This window comes from Budorcas taxicolor, chromosome X (genome assembly GCF_023091745.1).
Source record: "Budorcas taxicolor isolate Tak-1 chromosome X, Takin1.1, whole genome shotgun sequence".
Classification (NCBI taxonomy): Eukaryota; Metazoa; Chordata; class Mammalia; order Artiodactyla; family Bovidae; genus Budorcas; species Budorcas taxicolor.
In genome coordinates this window covers 62,724,789-62,740,186 of record NC_068935.1, presented here as the reverse complement: position 1 = coordinate 62,740,186, position 15,398 = coordinate 62,724,789, and the positions used below count along the sequence as shown (strand labels likewise).

Genomic DNA, 15,398 nt, shown 5'->3' with positions numbered 1-15,398 from the left:
ACTCCACTGCTGGAGCATTTTCAGTGACTCCAGTCAGAGTCATCAAATTCCAAAGATGAGGTGGCTCAGATGTGAAGTAAGAAAACCAAACGAAGCCAGTGACTCTGCACCAGGAGAGGGTGCCGGTGGGACCCCTTATAAACACACACACACACCCCCTGTGAGCCTTATACACACACACACAGGCACCCTGTGAGGCTTACACACACACACCCTGTGAGCCTTACACACTTTACACACACACTCTGTGAGCCTTACACACTGAAAATGTGTCACTGAAAATGCTCTGCTCCACCCAGAGCAGGGTGCCGTCCTCCACGGGTGTCACGGCCCCTTAGCTGACTCCTGCCCCTCTCAGCCGTGAAGAGCTCCCGTGCTGCCCTCCTCCTCTGCCTGCCCCCTTGGGGTCAGATCTCTCCTCTCGAGCTGCAGCTTCCTGCAGCTCCCTCCCCACCCGAGGACAGTGTTGACTGTCCCACCCCGCACACCCCTGGCGGGAGGAGGAGCAGAAGTGTGTCCCCTATGGTTATGAGCCAGTCTATGAGGAACATGGGCTGTGATGCTCAAACTCCTCAAGTCCCCATGGCGAGCCTGCTCACCTGCCAGACACCTCCCTCTATTGAGAACTTGGTGCCAGGCTCACAGGCTTTGTCTGGCTGTTCCCAACCATCTCATCCCACAGGTAACTTAAGCAGGCACATAGTGGGCTTCCCTGATGGCTCAGACGGGAAAGAAGCTGCCTGCAGTGCAGGAGAACTGGGTTCAATCCCTGGGTCAGGAAGATCCCCTAGAGGAGGGCATGGCAACCCACTCCAGTATTCTAGCCTGGAGAATTCCATGGACAGAGGAGCCTGGCAGGCTATAGTCCACAGGGCCTCAAAGAGTTGGACATGACTGACTGACAGTAACAGAGGGCCCTCCTGGTGCTTGGCTCTCAACTTTTGATCATCTCGCCTCCAGTGACCTCAGCTCCCCACTACCAAGGTCACAGCCTGTACTTCGTCCTGTCCCTGGAGACTGCCCCACCCTTGGAGCACTAGCACACAGCTCCCCTGGTGACAAAGACTTCCTGGAATCTGTCAGTTTTCCCTCCTTTTATGAATCCTGCCCATCACTGTACAAACGTGTTTTCCAGTTTCCCAGCTTCACCGAGCACTCCCACCTTAGCTCCTGCCCAGTTCTCTGTTCCCTCTTTGCCTAAGCTTTTCACGACTTGTCTACTGAATATTCCCCTTTCCCACCTCCCAGTTTTCTTCTGCCCCTAGTGGATGTTTGCCTACCTGGGCCAGTGGAGATTTCTCCCCACAGGCTTGTTCTCTCCTGGAATCCCCTTCCTGCGTCTCTTCAGGGGTCCCACCGGCACCCTCTCCTGGTGCAGAGTCACTGGCTTCGTTTGGTTTTCTTACTTCACATCTGAGCCACCTCATCTTAGGAACTTGATGAGAGACTCTGACTGGAGTCACTGAAAATGCTCTATGCTTCTTTTTCATAGTTGCCCTTTCAGCTTGAACTGCGGTGGGTACACTACATCTGAAGGTCAAATCTGGCCCACTGCCTTTTTTTGTAAAGAAAATTTTCTTGCAACCCTGCCCTCCTCCTTCCTGTATGCATTGTCTGAGGCTACTCTCCCACTTCACTGGCAAGTTGAGTGCCTCCTGTAAAGCAGAAAATGCTTCCTATGTGGCCCTTGGCAGACAAAAATGCCCTAAGCCCTGCACGGAGGTATGGACATGTGTTGCTGGCTGGCTCATCAGACCCCCCCTCCCCAAGGGAGCAGGGCCAGCTCCCTGGCCACAGTGGCAGACACAGTGCTAGCTGCCCTGAGCCACCTTGGCAGCAGAATTTGGAATATTGTTCCCAGCTAACTAGATTCAAACCTGTTTTCCAGCCCTCTGGCCCACCTAATAGGCTTTCATTCCCCCCAGTTTTTGTTACTGGGGTAAAATACACTTGAAAAAAAATTACCGTTGAAGTGTAAAGAAAGAAAGAGAAGTTGCTCAGTCATGCCCAACTCTTCGTGACCCCGTGGTCTATAGCCCACCAGGCTCCTCTGTCCATGGAATTTTTCAGGCAAGAGTACTGAAGTGGCTGACCATTTCCTTCTCCAGGGGATCTTCCTGACCCAGGGATCAAACCCGGGTCTCCTGCATTGCAGGCAGATGTTTTACCATCTGAGCCACCATGGAAGCCCCCATTTAAGTGTACAATTCCATGGTATTTGGTATATTCATACTGTACAAACATTACCACCTTCCATCTTCCAGGAGCTGTTTAATCCAGTCCTGTTCTGCATAAATCAGCTAGAGTTGGTCTCTGTTGCTTACTACCAATAATCTGGACAGATCCACCTGATTGTCTTTCTTCTCCTGCCTTGCTCCTCTTTGGCTCCTCTGCTGACTCTCTCTCCTCATCATAGGGCCAGGTAATGGGAGGGAAATTGTCCATACTCATATCTAAGGGACCCTCACTTGCTCGCTGGCCTCTTCAGACATCCGTGCTGAGAAGACTACCAGATCTCTGTCTCTAGCCTTGAACCCTCAAATGCGAAATGCCTCAACATGGAAAAAAATACAGAAGTCAGAATCCTGAATCTCCAGCAGTCCACCAGCACACACATGCCCTCCCCTGATGGCACCTAGGCCAACCACAGTGTCCCCTGCTTAGACTCTGCACTACCCCCACAGCAGTCAAGGGGATGACCATGCAGATCCGCAGAAGGAGTGCAGTCTGCAGGCCACCCCCAGCTGCCGGCCCCTTTGGGCTTGGCCTTGGCCCTGGTCTCAGCTGTGAGAGCTTCCTCACCCGGTCAGGCTGATCCCAGGGCCGTGGGTGGGTGAAGGAGGGAGTGGGTACCAAACCCCTGCCCTACCATCACTGCCCAAGGCTCCAGAAAGCTCTGGAGCCTGCATTGCACTTCAACTTCTTCCCCTGCCCCGATCTGCTTGCTCTTCCTTCTGTGCATGGGTGTCAGTCCCTAAGAAACATGTGAGTGCACACTGTGTGCACCCCACACTGTGAGTGCACCTGCAGCACCTCGTGTCTCCCTGCCTGCTCATCCTGCCTCACACTCTGTCTTCCATGAACGATGACCCTCTTCAGACTGTTCATCTGATCATGTTTGCTCCTCTGAGAAAAACCCTCATCCCTCACAGAATAAAATCTCATCTATTCCTAGACATGTAGCCTATATCATACCCAGGGCTTAGAAGAGCCATGCTTGGTTTAATGCTCCACTGCAACCAGCTCCAAAGTCTCCATTTTTGAAGAAGTCCTGCATTCTCATTTGATAACACGTCTTACAAACGAGGTAGCCAGGCCTGCCTCATGTTGAGCTCCTTTTCTCCGCCTTGCTCACTTGCCTCCAGCCCATCATTCTTGCGTGTCCTGGAACCTGCCAGATTGTTCCTGGAGTTGGGGCCTTGGCTCTTCCTAGTCCTTAAGCCTGGACCCCTCTTTACATGATCCCTTAAGGCACCTGAAGAATTCTTTACCCTTTATGTTCAGGACATTGACCACCATCCCTCTCACTGATGAGGTGTGTTTTTTTTTAATCACTTTTTTTCAGAAGCATGGTGTGTTCTTTCAGCCTGCAAATGCAGCTCACCTTTGTCTCAAATTAGTTCTCTTATATATCTTTGATGGCGTCTATGTGCCATTTGGGGTTCCCTACTGCAGGGACACGAATTATCCTTATGTTGGATTATCTTTGTCTCTCTTCCAATGCTGTTAGTGTCACTCTAATTGCTTTTGCTTTTATCTCTTTCATCTGCATACAGTGTTTGTCTGATTGGATTTTCAGCTATGCATATTCTGTTTCGGCTGTCTTTAAATGTACTTATTAGTTCCTTAATGGCACATCTTGGTCTGCAGTTTGTTTCCCTAGGTTGGGAATTTGCCCTTTCATCTTACTGTGTTTTATCTTCTCATCTTTGAACTCTTATTGAGAACATGTTCTTATAAAATTGTAAGGAATTTCTTTCTCTTCCTTTTGTGTATTCGCTCCTTGGTGAAAGTTTGACTTTCCTGAGCCATATCTCCCTCCCTGTCTCTCCCCCCCCCCTTTTTTTTTTTTAAGCTTTTGGCCATAAAATGTTTCTAGAAGTACCATGTGTTTTTTTGTCAACTTGGCTCAGGCTTCGACGGCTCCGTCCAGTTCTGTTTGTTGGCTTTGCTGCAGAGGGGAGTTTTGGCTGTCTCCTCCTGGTCCGCTGGCCTGTCTCGGTGCTTTCCCCTCTAGGCTGTCGTGAGCTTGGCTCTTGTGGTTAGAACCAAGTTGCACAACCAGGGGAACTGCAGGCAGGGGGACTCTTTGGCCACATCTGGAGTTGCTAGCTTAGGAACAGTGTTCAGTGTTTTATGTCACGGCTCGCTCTAGCCCCTTGAAGGACATGCATGCCATTCCTGGAAAGGGGCACCCCAGGCTCCTGCTGGTTCCCTGAGCTGGGTGGCCCCAAGCACAGGCACCTCCTGCAGTGCTGGCCTCTAGACCTGGGACATACACGTGCTTGTGCCTGGTTCAAACTGTCACCCTGCAGAGACCAACACGCCCCTATAAAGCAATTCTATTCCAATACAAAAGGAGTTTTCAAGAGTGAGAGATGCCTCCCCAGTTCCTCCGTTCCAGCTTAGTGGAGAGGTCTCGGGGCTCTCGTGAGCTTCCTGACATGGCTTCCAGGGGTGGAGCAGCCCTGCGGCTGCTTTGTTCTCTGGAGCCCTTTCCTCAGCTGCCAGGTTGTGGCATGTGCTGCATGCAGTGTTACATCCCTTGCCTTTGCGGAATGAAATCTGCCCTTCCCACTCCTCGCTGTCTGTGTGTTTCCCCATCTTCTCTGGGATCGGGAGAGAGCAGGTATGTGGGAGGTTGGAAGCTGCCGTTTGGACCAGATGCTCTCATCTGCGGTGACTTGATCGTGTCGTGTGGTTGCTGATGCGGGTCCCCGGAAGCACATCCCAGTCCCGCCACCCTCTGTTGTCTTCAGCTCTTCCCAGGTGCGGATTCCAGGCGACTTTCCACTAGCGGGGCTGGAAGTCAGTCTTCCATTGTATTTTCTACCCCATTAGTGCTTGTACACAGGGCCACCGCTGACTTACTGATGTGTGTCTTCTCACTTTTTCTCCGGTCCCCAGAGTTGTTTCAGGGAGCGAGATTCAGTCCCTGCCAGTGACCCACAGAAACCCCGCAGCCTGCTGGTGCCCTTGCCCTGCAGGCTTCTCCGCCCTTCTGTCTGCCACGGGCAGACCGTGCTTTTCAGCCAACCTGGCTCCAGGTCCCTCTGTTGTGACCTTGAAGATTTCCTTGGGCTCTGCTAGTGGGGGTGGGGGTGTCCTGTCCCAGACTGCCCCTCCAGCAGGTCACTCATGGTGCCTCAGCTTTGGATGTCACCCCTTCTTTTTGTCTTTTGTTGCTCCTTTTCTTCAGCGGCTCCTGTGTTGTCATCAGGAAGCAAGGCTGTCAGACCTGCAGCTGCGGGGTGACCTCCACTAGTGAGAGGAAAACAAACGGTATTAAGAGAAAAACTGCAGCAGGCAAGAGCTGTGGGAGCCTGTTGCTGGGAACCAGAGAGACAGGCGCGACCAGAGTGTCTGTGCACACAGGCTGTGGGGACCTGAAGCTGGATATATGGCGAGGGGGCCCCAGGGGCCAGCTTTCCCCTGATGAGCGTCCGCCTGTTTGTGGGAGGGCTTGACATGAGTAGTCTGCAGCACAGACATGCACAGGGGCCCAGAAACATGGTGGGAGAGAAGTAGCTAGATACGGAGGCTGGGAAGAGACGAAGTGACAAAAATGTCAGTCATAAGGCTTGAGTTCTGGGTTTCCTCTCATTCTTAGCACATTTATCCAGCCCCCCTTCAATGACCTACATGGGACCCAATCCTTCCCACCCCAAGCAAGTCACACCACCTTCCAGAGCTCTCCCCTGGCTCCTGGTATCTCCTCTCTGACAACACTCATCAAAAGCGCTGTGATTTCGTTATTGACTCTTTGCTTTATAAGATTGTTTGTACTGGAAGAAAGAGAAGAAACAGATGCAGGTAGAAAGCATATCTTGTTGCCAAAGCGTCCACTATGGAGTGAATGAGGGGGTGACGTGAAACACTTCTCCCCACTCCCAGTGTCTTGGTTGTGACAACTGTGTTCAAAGTTTGCCCCTCCCTGCTGGGCATTCCAGAGTAGAAGCCATTTCTGCCACCCCGCTTTATTCCTATGGAGTTCTAGAACATTTTCATCACCGCTAAAGGAAGCCATGTGGAAGACAGCCTGACGTTTCCTCAAAAGGTTACACGTGGAATGCCCGTGTGACCCAGAAATTCCACTCTAGGTATAGACCCAAGAGAATCGAAAATATACACCTGTGTAAAAACTTGTACACAAATATCCACAGCAGCTAAAAGGTAGAAGCAACCCAGATGTCTGTCAACAGATCAATGGATGAACACAGCGTGGTGTGTCTATACAGTGGAATGTTATTCAGCATAAAAAGGGAAGAAGTTCTAATACATGCTACAACATGGAAGAACCTTGAACACATGCTGAGTGAAAGAAGCCTGTCACAGAAAGCCATATATTGTATGATTCCATTTATATGAAAGGTCCAAGCAGATCCATAGAGACATAAAGGAGATTAGTGTTTGCCAGGGGCTTGGGAGTAAGGGGCGCTGGGGAAGTACCTGCTTAGTGGGTGCGAGGTTTCCTCTGGGGGGGGTGACAGAATGTTCCGAAACTAAATAGTGGTGATGCTTGCACAACATTGTGAATGTACTAAGTGCTGCTAATGGTAGATTTTGTATCATGGGTTTTACCACAATTAAAAAAAAAGATTGATCAAACGCTCTCAGAATATTTAGCCAACAACCTTCAACTTGGCTACATGCCTAGTCATTAAACTTCTAGGGCTAAATTCCTTTCTGACTGTCATGGTTACCATGTTCTGGGCTTCGGAGATTTCATTTGGGTCAGCGTGGTCCAGTCCACCATGTGTCCCCATAGGTCCCCACGCTCACCTCTTTCTCTTAAATGGGACAGCAGAGCTACTTGGCAGAGCATTGGAAAACCTACCGTAATGATTTAGGGTAATTGGTGAAGTTGTCTATCATTTTAGTGGGTTCTCACAAAATTTAAGGTCGAATTCACATATCATGACATTCACCCATTTAAAGGGTTCAGTGGCATTTAGTACATTTGTAATGTGCATTCTAATGGGAAAGATTGAAGGCAGAAGGAAAGGGGGGTAGCAGAGGATGAGATGGTTAGACAGCATCACCTACTCAATGAACATGAGTTTGAGCAAACTCCAGGAGATACTGGAGGACAGAGGAGCCTGGCGTGCTATAGTCCATGGGGTCACAAAGAGTCAGGCACGACTTAGGGACTGAACAACAGTAACAAATGTACAACCATTGCTTCTATCTAGTTCCAGAATATTTGTATCACCCCCCCCCAAAAAAAATCCCTGTGTCCATTAGGAGTCATTCTCTATTACTTACTACCTCTGGCCCCTGGCAGTGAATATCCTACTTGCAGTCTCTGGATTTTCCTATTTCTGGATATTTCATATACATGAAATCTCATAATATTTGTCCTTTTGTGTCTGGCTTCACTTAGCTTTAACATCTTCAGTTCATGATCCATCCATGCTGTACCAGGTGTCAGAGTTTCCTTCTTTTTTTTTTCCTTTTGGCCATCATGGGGCTTGTGGAATCTTTGTTTCCTGACCAGGGATTGAACTCTGGCTCTTGGCAGTCAGAGCGCCAAGTCCTTCTTGGGACCTTCTGGCTGCTGTGATGTGTGCTGTTAGGAACATCGTCATTCATGGGCTCTTGTTTGAGTGTCTGTTCTCAACTCTCCAGGGTCCATACCTTGGAGTGGAATCTCTGGGTCACATGGGAACTCTACGTTTACCTTTTTGAGGAACTAACTGCCTGACTATTCTCCACAGTGGCAGTGTGTTTTCAAACTTGCTTATCTTTCCCACATGTGGTGGTTTCATGCTGTGACGAGGAGACTTACCGTATGGCACTGACTGCCTTCATTTGGGGAGGGTTCTATCTTTGGGCGGCATGAACTGTGTTTTGTACAGCTTTTCAAAGCATAGTTTCTTGCATCTTCTAAAAACTGGGCTATTAAAGAATACACTGAGTTCAGAACAGGGCCACTGAACTTTAGGTTCCACTGTTGAAGCCTTCAAGCAGAACCCCGTCCCTCTTCCTCCTCTGCAGAGACCTCTGAGACCATCTTGCAGTGCCAGTTTGATTGCTCTCAGATCTTTAAAGGGGCCAAAGCTGGAGACTCACAGTGCTGCTGCCTTGATGATTCGTGCAGAGAAACCTCCTGGATTCTGAGATGCTGTAGCTCGTACTGGAGGGAGAAAGAATTGGAAGGCCCAACGAGTGACTCTTCAGGACAGAAGCAGCCTCTGCCGGGAGGCCTGTTCTCGCCTCGGGTCCCAGACTATTGACGTGGGGAAGTAGCCACCCCCTCATCCTCCCAGTTCGTGGCTTCGTAGTGATGCTTGGGCTCCTGACCGGACTCCACGAGGTGGCTGACTGGAAATGAAAGGTGCTGACACACGCATCTCCCAACATGGGCCTGATGCAAGCATGACTGAAATTAGGAAAAGTCAGGATATCGCTGGGGCTCTGGAAGTGTCCTAGAGCTCACTCTGGGGGAGCCTGATTCCACTTCAAGGGAAGAATACCTTTTCAGCTACAGCCTTCACCTGGTTTTGTGGTCTGTCTCTCTTTAATATGAAATCCTTGGGGGTTGAGTAATCCCACCTGAGTGTCCATGGTCTGATCAGTGCAAGTGCCAAATGTCAGCGATCACACTCGTGGAATTCACAGGAGCCTTGGATCCAAAGAGTGCCTGGTACGGCATCCCAAGGCTGCCTCCCGCTTGATTACTGGAGGTTCCTTTCATTAGGAAAATACAGTCAGTTCTTGCCATCAGACCCCTTGGGATACAGTGATTTGGACTGAAGTCAAGATTCCTGCAACTCTTTTTCCTTTGCTAGGTCAAAGCAAGGATTTGATGTAATGTTTTTTGTTTCACGAGCATAATTAGCAAACGATTTTATTTACACAAGAGCCTTCTCTCAGTCTTTACAGATGTTTAAGATTTGTGTAGCTCTTCTGTTTCAATGTGATATGTCATTTCCTCCCCAAATCGTGTGTTTTGCTAATCACACATTGAAAAACAGAAGTTGTTATGGGAAAAACTGGATCAGAGTAGGCCATGAGAAACGTGTGTGATTTGGTAATCAGAGCTCACAAAACCAGTAACCATTGTGGTTAAAGAAGCACCAGGGCTCACTGAAGACTCTGTTGGCATTTGCAAGTGGCATCAACATCAGCTGACTGGTTTTTGCCATGACCCCAGATTGGTGCTTCCTTCCCTGCATTGTACAAGTTAGTTTTTCTGTTGATATTAAAAGCTGGGTCCTGGGCAAGGCTGCCTTTGGCAGTGATTTTTTTTTTTAAACACAGGGAAACATGTCAACACTTTCTTTCACACTCATAGCTGTACTATCTAGAGCATAATGCTATTGAAAACGTTGCAATGCTTTGAGCCACTAAAAGAAGGCACTTCTGCAAGGTTTCCAGCCTTTTCTCTTAATATATCCATGTGAAGTGAAGGCATCCTCTTTAATTGTAAGACAGCTTGGGTAAAACAGCTTTGAAATCCAGTCATGTTGCTGTCACCTCTGCCTCTGCAGACATGCTGCCCCTGTGCCCCAAGCAGGCATGCCATCACCCTCCTGAGGCCTGAAGGCTGACTCTGCTCCGAGCATCCATTTGGGGCAGTTGGAGCCCTCAAGGATTTCAGCATCACCTCCCCGGCTGCCTTCAGTGAGCCAGTCCAGTGGCCCATGTCTTCAGTCACCAGCCCTTTTTCTGCGCAAGCTGCAACCCATTCTGAAGAGTCCATGCCTGCCACTACGTGGGATGCCCCTCTATTTCCAGGCCTTTCCTCATGGCCTCAGGAGGTGCTGCTATCACTGCTTATCCCTGTCCCCGCTTTTCCCTGTCCCTGGCTCTTCTACTGGTCGGCTGTGGAGCGCCTTCTGGAGTCCTCGCCAAACAAGACTCCCTCCCTCCCTTCCCGGCCTCTTTAGCCTGTGTATTCCTTAGTCTCTGGCCAGTTTGTGAGTATTGGTCAACCTTTGTAAGCACTGTCTTCTATAGCATCTTCTGGAAGTCGTTCAGTCCTGCAATTTTGGTAGTTTCAGCCAGAGGAGTCTCTGCAGGTCTCTCTGCCTCACTGCGGGGAGCCGATCCGTGGACCTGCACCCCCAGCATGACCGTCCTCTGTGGCCACACACTCTCCGTCGCTGTAGGCGTCACTCTCGGCTTTCTTGGGCCCTCAGTGGCCACTCCGGCACCCTCTCCTGCTAACCCCAGGGTCCAGGCACCCATAGTCGGCATGTCCTGGCTGCCTCCTTGAAGCTGATGGGCAGAGGGTACCATCTTCCCTTGGCACATGGTTCCTGAGCGAGGGGACGACAGGAAAGAGGACGTGTGTGCTCTCTGGGGCGCTGTGGGGAGCAGGAAAGGCCTCAGAAGTCGAGAGCCAGGGTGACACACGGGGCTTACCCTGACTCATTGATTCCTCCAGGGAGGGGCTTCCTAGTGGTGGCAGGATAGAGCTGTTGCTGGGGTCACCCAGGCCCACCTGGTCTGCCCTGCCTGGAGCACTCATCATCAGCCCTGAAGACCCGCTGTGTCTGGCCTTCCTCTGTGCCTGGGACAGAGGACAGGGTCACCCTTGGCTGCCTCTCCTCATCTGCTCCCCCAAACGGGGAGCACTTGAAGCCTAGAGAGTGAGTCTGGTTCTACCCTGGTGTCCCCATCCAGAACTGAGGCTGGCTTCGGGCAAGGGCCGTCGACGAGCACATGTCATCTCAGATATGACCTCAGACAGGTGACCTTGTCTGCTTATCTCTGCTTTTCTTTTGACCTGTAACACTGAAGAGTTGATCAGGTGGATACCCACAAGTCTCAAATGGATGAACTTAAGAACTAGGTACTCAGTTCTCACGGTCCTCTCTGGGGCAGTGTGTGTGCACACGCATGCACACAGAGATACAGTCTGATGAAAGGGGGGATGAAAGGGGGGCTGTTTGGTTTCTTTGAAACTGTGTTTTAACAAACCCTGTAACCCTTCTGCTGGGGGGCCTCGAGTATTTGCATGGCCTCCCTCCTTCAGGTTACCCTGCCACCGAGCAGGCAGCTGAGCCAGGGGTAACTCACTTGGATTACCTCTTTGGCACCCTTTTTGCCTCCACTTCACACCCAGCAGAATGGCTTCCAGGCTTCTTTGTGGGCTTTTATTTGTTTTCAGTAGCAGTCAGAAAATCAAAGTACCAAACCACCTCTGTGCCCGTCAGTCCACAGAATTGAAAATCACCATATTTTCATAGCGGCTTCAAGTAATTTCAATTTGAAAGAGCCAGGACGTCATAGATAGTTAAAGGCTGTCTTAGTCCCATCATTGGTGCTATTAAAAACTCATTTATCGATCATTTAGGTGAAAGGGCAGGTTTTACGTTATGTCTATGCGATTGTAATAAAAATCTCTCAAAGCCCACGCAATTCATTTAGGCCAAGTTGCAGTCTGGGCACAGGGGTCTCCCCACTTGGTAGCCAAAGAATTCTCTCCTCCCCTCCTTGAGCTTCTTTTTAGTTGTTCCTTTGTGTTGAGGTGGAGACTGCTTATAATGCGGTGTTAGCTGCTCCTGCAGTGCCTCCTCGCAGGGCTGGCTGTCGCTCCACCCTGCTGCTGGCCCAGGTTTCCCTATCCTCAGTTGGTGGCACTTTCCCCACACCGGCCAGCTGTGTTGCTCCACCTCCTGGTCACGTCCCGAGTCCCCACTACCTACACCTGGGACTGTGCCTCAAGAGCCCCTGGAGCAGTCTGCCCTGCCCTGGGCATTGCCCCATGAGGAATTGCCATCCCCTGCCCCAGATCATCAAGGTGATGCTGCTGCAGGGCTGCTGTGGCATGGAGTCCAGCAGGCCTCAGAGTCCCCCAGGCCACCTGCTGCCCTCTGGGGTCTCCTGCAGGCCACTCTCCACACAGCAGCTGAAGGAATCCCATCACACCCAGAATCAAACCCGACACAGCTCCATGATCCCCCCTTGAGGCCTCCCTGCTGCCCAAAACCTTCTTCCCCATAAGACCCTTGAGACCCTCCCTCACTTTCTGTCTTTCCCTTCTTTCCCCCCAACATCGCCAAGCAGGTTCTTTTCTTCTCTGAAATCTAAGCAGTTCATGCTTTTGGACCTTCACTTTCCCCAGCACAGGCTGCCCTAGGACCTGAGCCAGCCTGTTTCCCCTCCATGGATGCTAGGCGTGTTCTAGTCTCTTCCCTTCTGTCTTGATTTTCTTTTTGGTTATGTCAACTTTTACATGATTCAGAAAATGAAATTCTGGTCCACACACCTGGCGAGTTCTGGCCCTGTGCCATTCCTCACCTCAGTCCCGCCTACCCCATGTTGGACTAGTTCTGTGCATTTCTGCTCTCTGCTTCCTAAAGTCTCTGTTTCTCCCCTGGAGAATGGCCTACCGTGGACCCCTTCCTGGGGGTCCCACCCTGAGGTTCCCACCCTGGGGTTCAGGCTACCTGGCTCTCCGTGGTGCGCACATGCCAGTGTTGGCCCAATAGGTCTTGGGCGGTGGCTGTCTGGCTTGGCTGCAGTCTTGGGCCAGTAAAAAGAATGCTATCACCAATAGCATTGTGCTCAAATGCAGAATGTTGTTTTGTGTTTCTATGGGTATGTGTTCTTGGTAGATTTCTAGAAGGGCTGGCCCTAGACGGCATTGACACCCTTGTTGGTACCTAAGGGGCATTCCTGCGGCACATGCTTCATGCCGAAGCTCACCGTAGTTACAGTATCCACAGATGCACATGAGGGCTCTGAAGAAGCCAGACTTGGCCATCAGGGCCCCGTTTTCCTGTGGCCTGGGACTGTCTGGGTTCCCGACACAGAGCTAAGCCTGGGCTTACCCTCGAGCTCTGCTGGAGACAGCCAGGATAGGTAGGAGGGCGAGGTGTGCCCTTTCCATGCCCCGTCTCCCTGGGCCTGACCTGTGAGTTCCTGGTGCAAACTCACTTTTGGGGACTGAGCCATGTCATTCGAGTCTTGTGGCCAAGGCAGGCCTTGGTGCCTTGGTGGTGGTCTCCAGGGCGTGGCCAGCAAGGGAAGTCACTTGGGGTGGGTTGTTGTGAGCCTCACGGGCCCCAGGAGGCTCTGGGGCTGAGATCTGGAACACAGATGAGTCTGGCTCTTTTCCAGGGTGAGTTTCTAAGAGAGGGCTTTGCAGGTGACTGGCTCTGAGCCCACAGTTCTGGTTTCCAGGCCTCCCTGGCCCAGGTGATGCTCTCACCCTGTTGGCCCAGCCACGAGAGCAGCATGGCCAGACTCTAATCCCAGAGTCTGGAGCCTCGCAGTAACCATTGTCCAAGGAGATAGGAGGGGGTCCTTCCAGGTGGGACCCACGCATACGGGAGGAACTGGTCTGTCAGCATGGAGGAATGAGGAGGCGCCCACCCTGGAATCAGGCACGTCCCAGTGCCAAAGCCCCGCGTGGTCAGGAGAGTCTGGTGAGAAAGACTCCCCCAGCAGGGAACTGCTCCTCTTCTCACGTGAGAACCCTGGGCAGTAGTGTCTGGTTGCCCCATCCCACTGTTTAGACAGTGCCTTTGTGACTCTTCTCTGTCTAGGGTGTTGGTACCCATTGTCAAGATAGGAGGAGACTGAGGCACAGGATGTTGAAGTCACTTGTGCAGATCCATGTTTGGAAATGGCAAAAAAAAAAAAAAAATCACGATTTGGGCTCGGTGTGGCTTACTCCAAATCTGCAGGTTTTTCCTCAGCACTGCACTCGGCACCACCTCCCCAGGGGCAGTGTTGGGCTCTTCCCATCACCAAGGTGTATTGTGCGGTTTTCATTGAACACCCATTTGAGAAAACCCCAAACACAAAAGCTTAAAGTAACACTTATGCTTAAAAACACAAAAACTTAAAGTAACACTCCCTGGGGAAGAGGAGCCCCCTCAATTTTGGTGAGTAGGTCCCTCTCCAGTGGGTGAAAGAGCCTCTCGTCATCCGTCCAACCCAGAGGCCCTAGCTCGTAACACTGAGAAGCCATCTTGGCAAGCCTGCTAGAGATGGACCTCTAGTGACCTCGGGTGACCACAGTGTCGGTAGGGTGCTGCGGGCCATCACTGTCAGCAGCCCCAGGCTCTCAAGTCATCTGTGAAGGGGAAGGGCATTTCAATCTGGGGGACGCTAGCAGGACAGCCCCTCTCCTGGGGCCCTGCCCATGTCAGGGCACCCCAGACCTGCTGGCGCCCACTTTTTTCTGCACACCAGTTTGTTCCCTGTGATACTGACATCCTTGTTTAACACTCAGGGAAGAAAAGTCCGAAGAGCAGGATCTCCAGGGCCTGAAGGACAAACCTTTGAAGTTCAAAAAGGTGAAGAAGGATAAGAAAGAAGACAAAGAGGGCAAGCATGAGCCCCTGCAGCCAGCAGCCCACCACTCTGCCGAGCCAGCAGAGGCCGGCAAAGCAGAGACCTCAGAAGGGTCAGGCTCGGCCCCAGCTGTGCCAGAAGCTTCTGCGTCCCCCAAGCAGCGGCGCTCCATCATTCGTGATCGGGGCCCCATGTATGATGACCCCACTCTGCCCGAAGGTTGGACCCGAAAGCTTAAGCAAAGGAAATCTGGCCGCTCTGCTGGGAAGTATGATGTGTACTTGATCAAGTAAGTGAGGGTGATTCCTGTCTCTCCAGAGCAGGGAAGGCTAGTGGTGGTGGTCGGGGGAGAGTCAGGGACCACCACTAAGAAACTTTTGGGGACCCCTTGGAGTGTTAGCTCCTTGCGGCTCATGGATCAAGAAAGTGTGTGTGCGTAACCCACTTCCGGTCGGGTCTTCAGTAGTGACCACTGCTGGTGGGTACGATCAGGTATGCTTGGAATGACCACCTGGGGAGGTCACTGCCCTGAGGGAGATGTCCATCAGGGCCTTGTCTGGAGGAAGAATAGCACTGGGGACACAGAGTTCTGCCATGCATACTGTGCTGATGATTTCCCAGCAGAGGGGCTGTCCTCAGAACCTGGGAACCTCTTCTTTGTGGGAGAGTCCTTCTGTGCCAATACTTCATGAGCCCTGAGAAATACAAATTCATAGGGTTCAGTCTGTTGCGTGAGGCGTGCTGGGAAAGGGGGGCTGTCTGATACAGCCTAGAGAGAGCCCCAGATGGGCTCGGAGTGCCTTTCCCACTGTCCCTCTGGCCTTTGTCCAGCTGTGGGCTGGTGGTTGGGTGTTACCTGTTGAAACAGAGTCACTTCCTAGCCAGATATTTAGAGGACGAGTGTGACTACGTTCATTTCACTT

The 15,398-nt window shown here is 51.4% G+C and overlaps 1 protein-coding gene across 1 annotated transcript in view; it reads left to right on the top strand.

Annotated features, from left to right (window-relative positions):
* The window catches only part of MECP2 (methyl-CpG binding protein 2), a 59,150-nt gene that overhangs the window by 33,743 nt on the left and 10,009 nt on the right, over positions 1–15,398 (top strand). Inside the window, exon 2 of the mRNA XM_052662845.1 lies at positions 14,414–14,764. Coding sequence (XP_052518805.1) covers positions 14,414–14,764 — 351 coding nt within the window. The remainder of the gene's footprint in view (positions 1–14,413; positions 14,765–15,398) is intronic.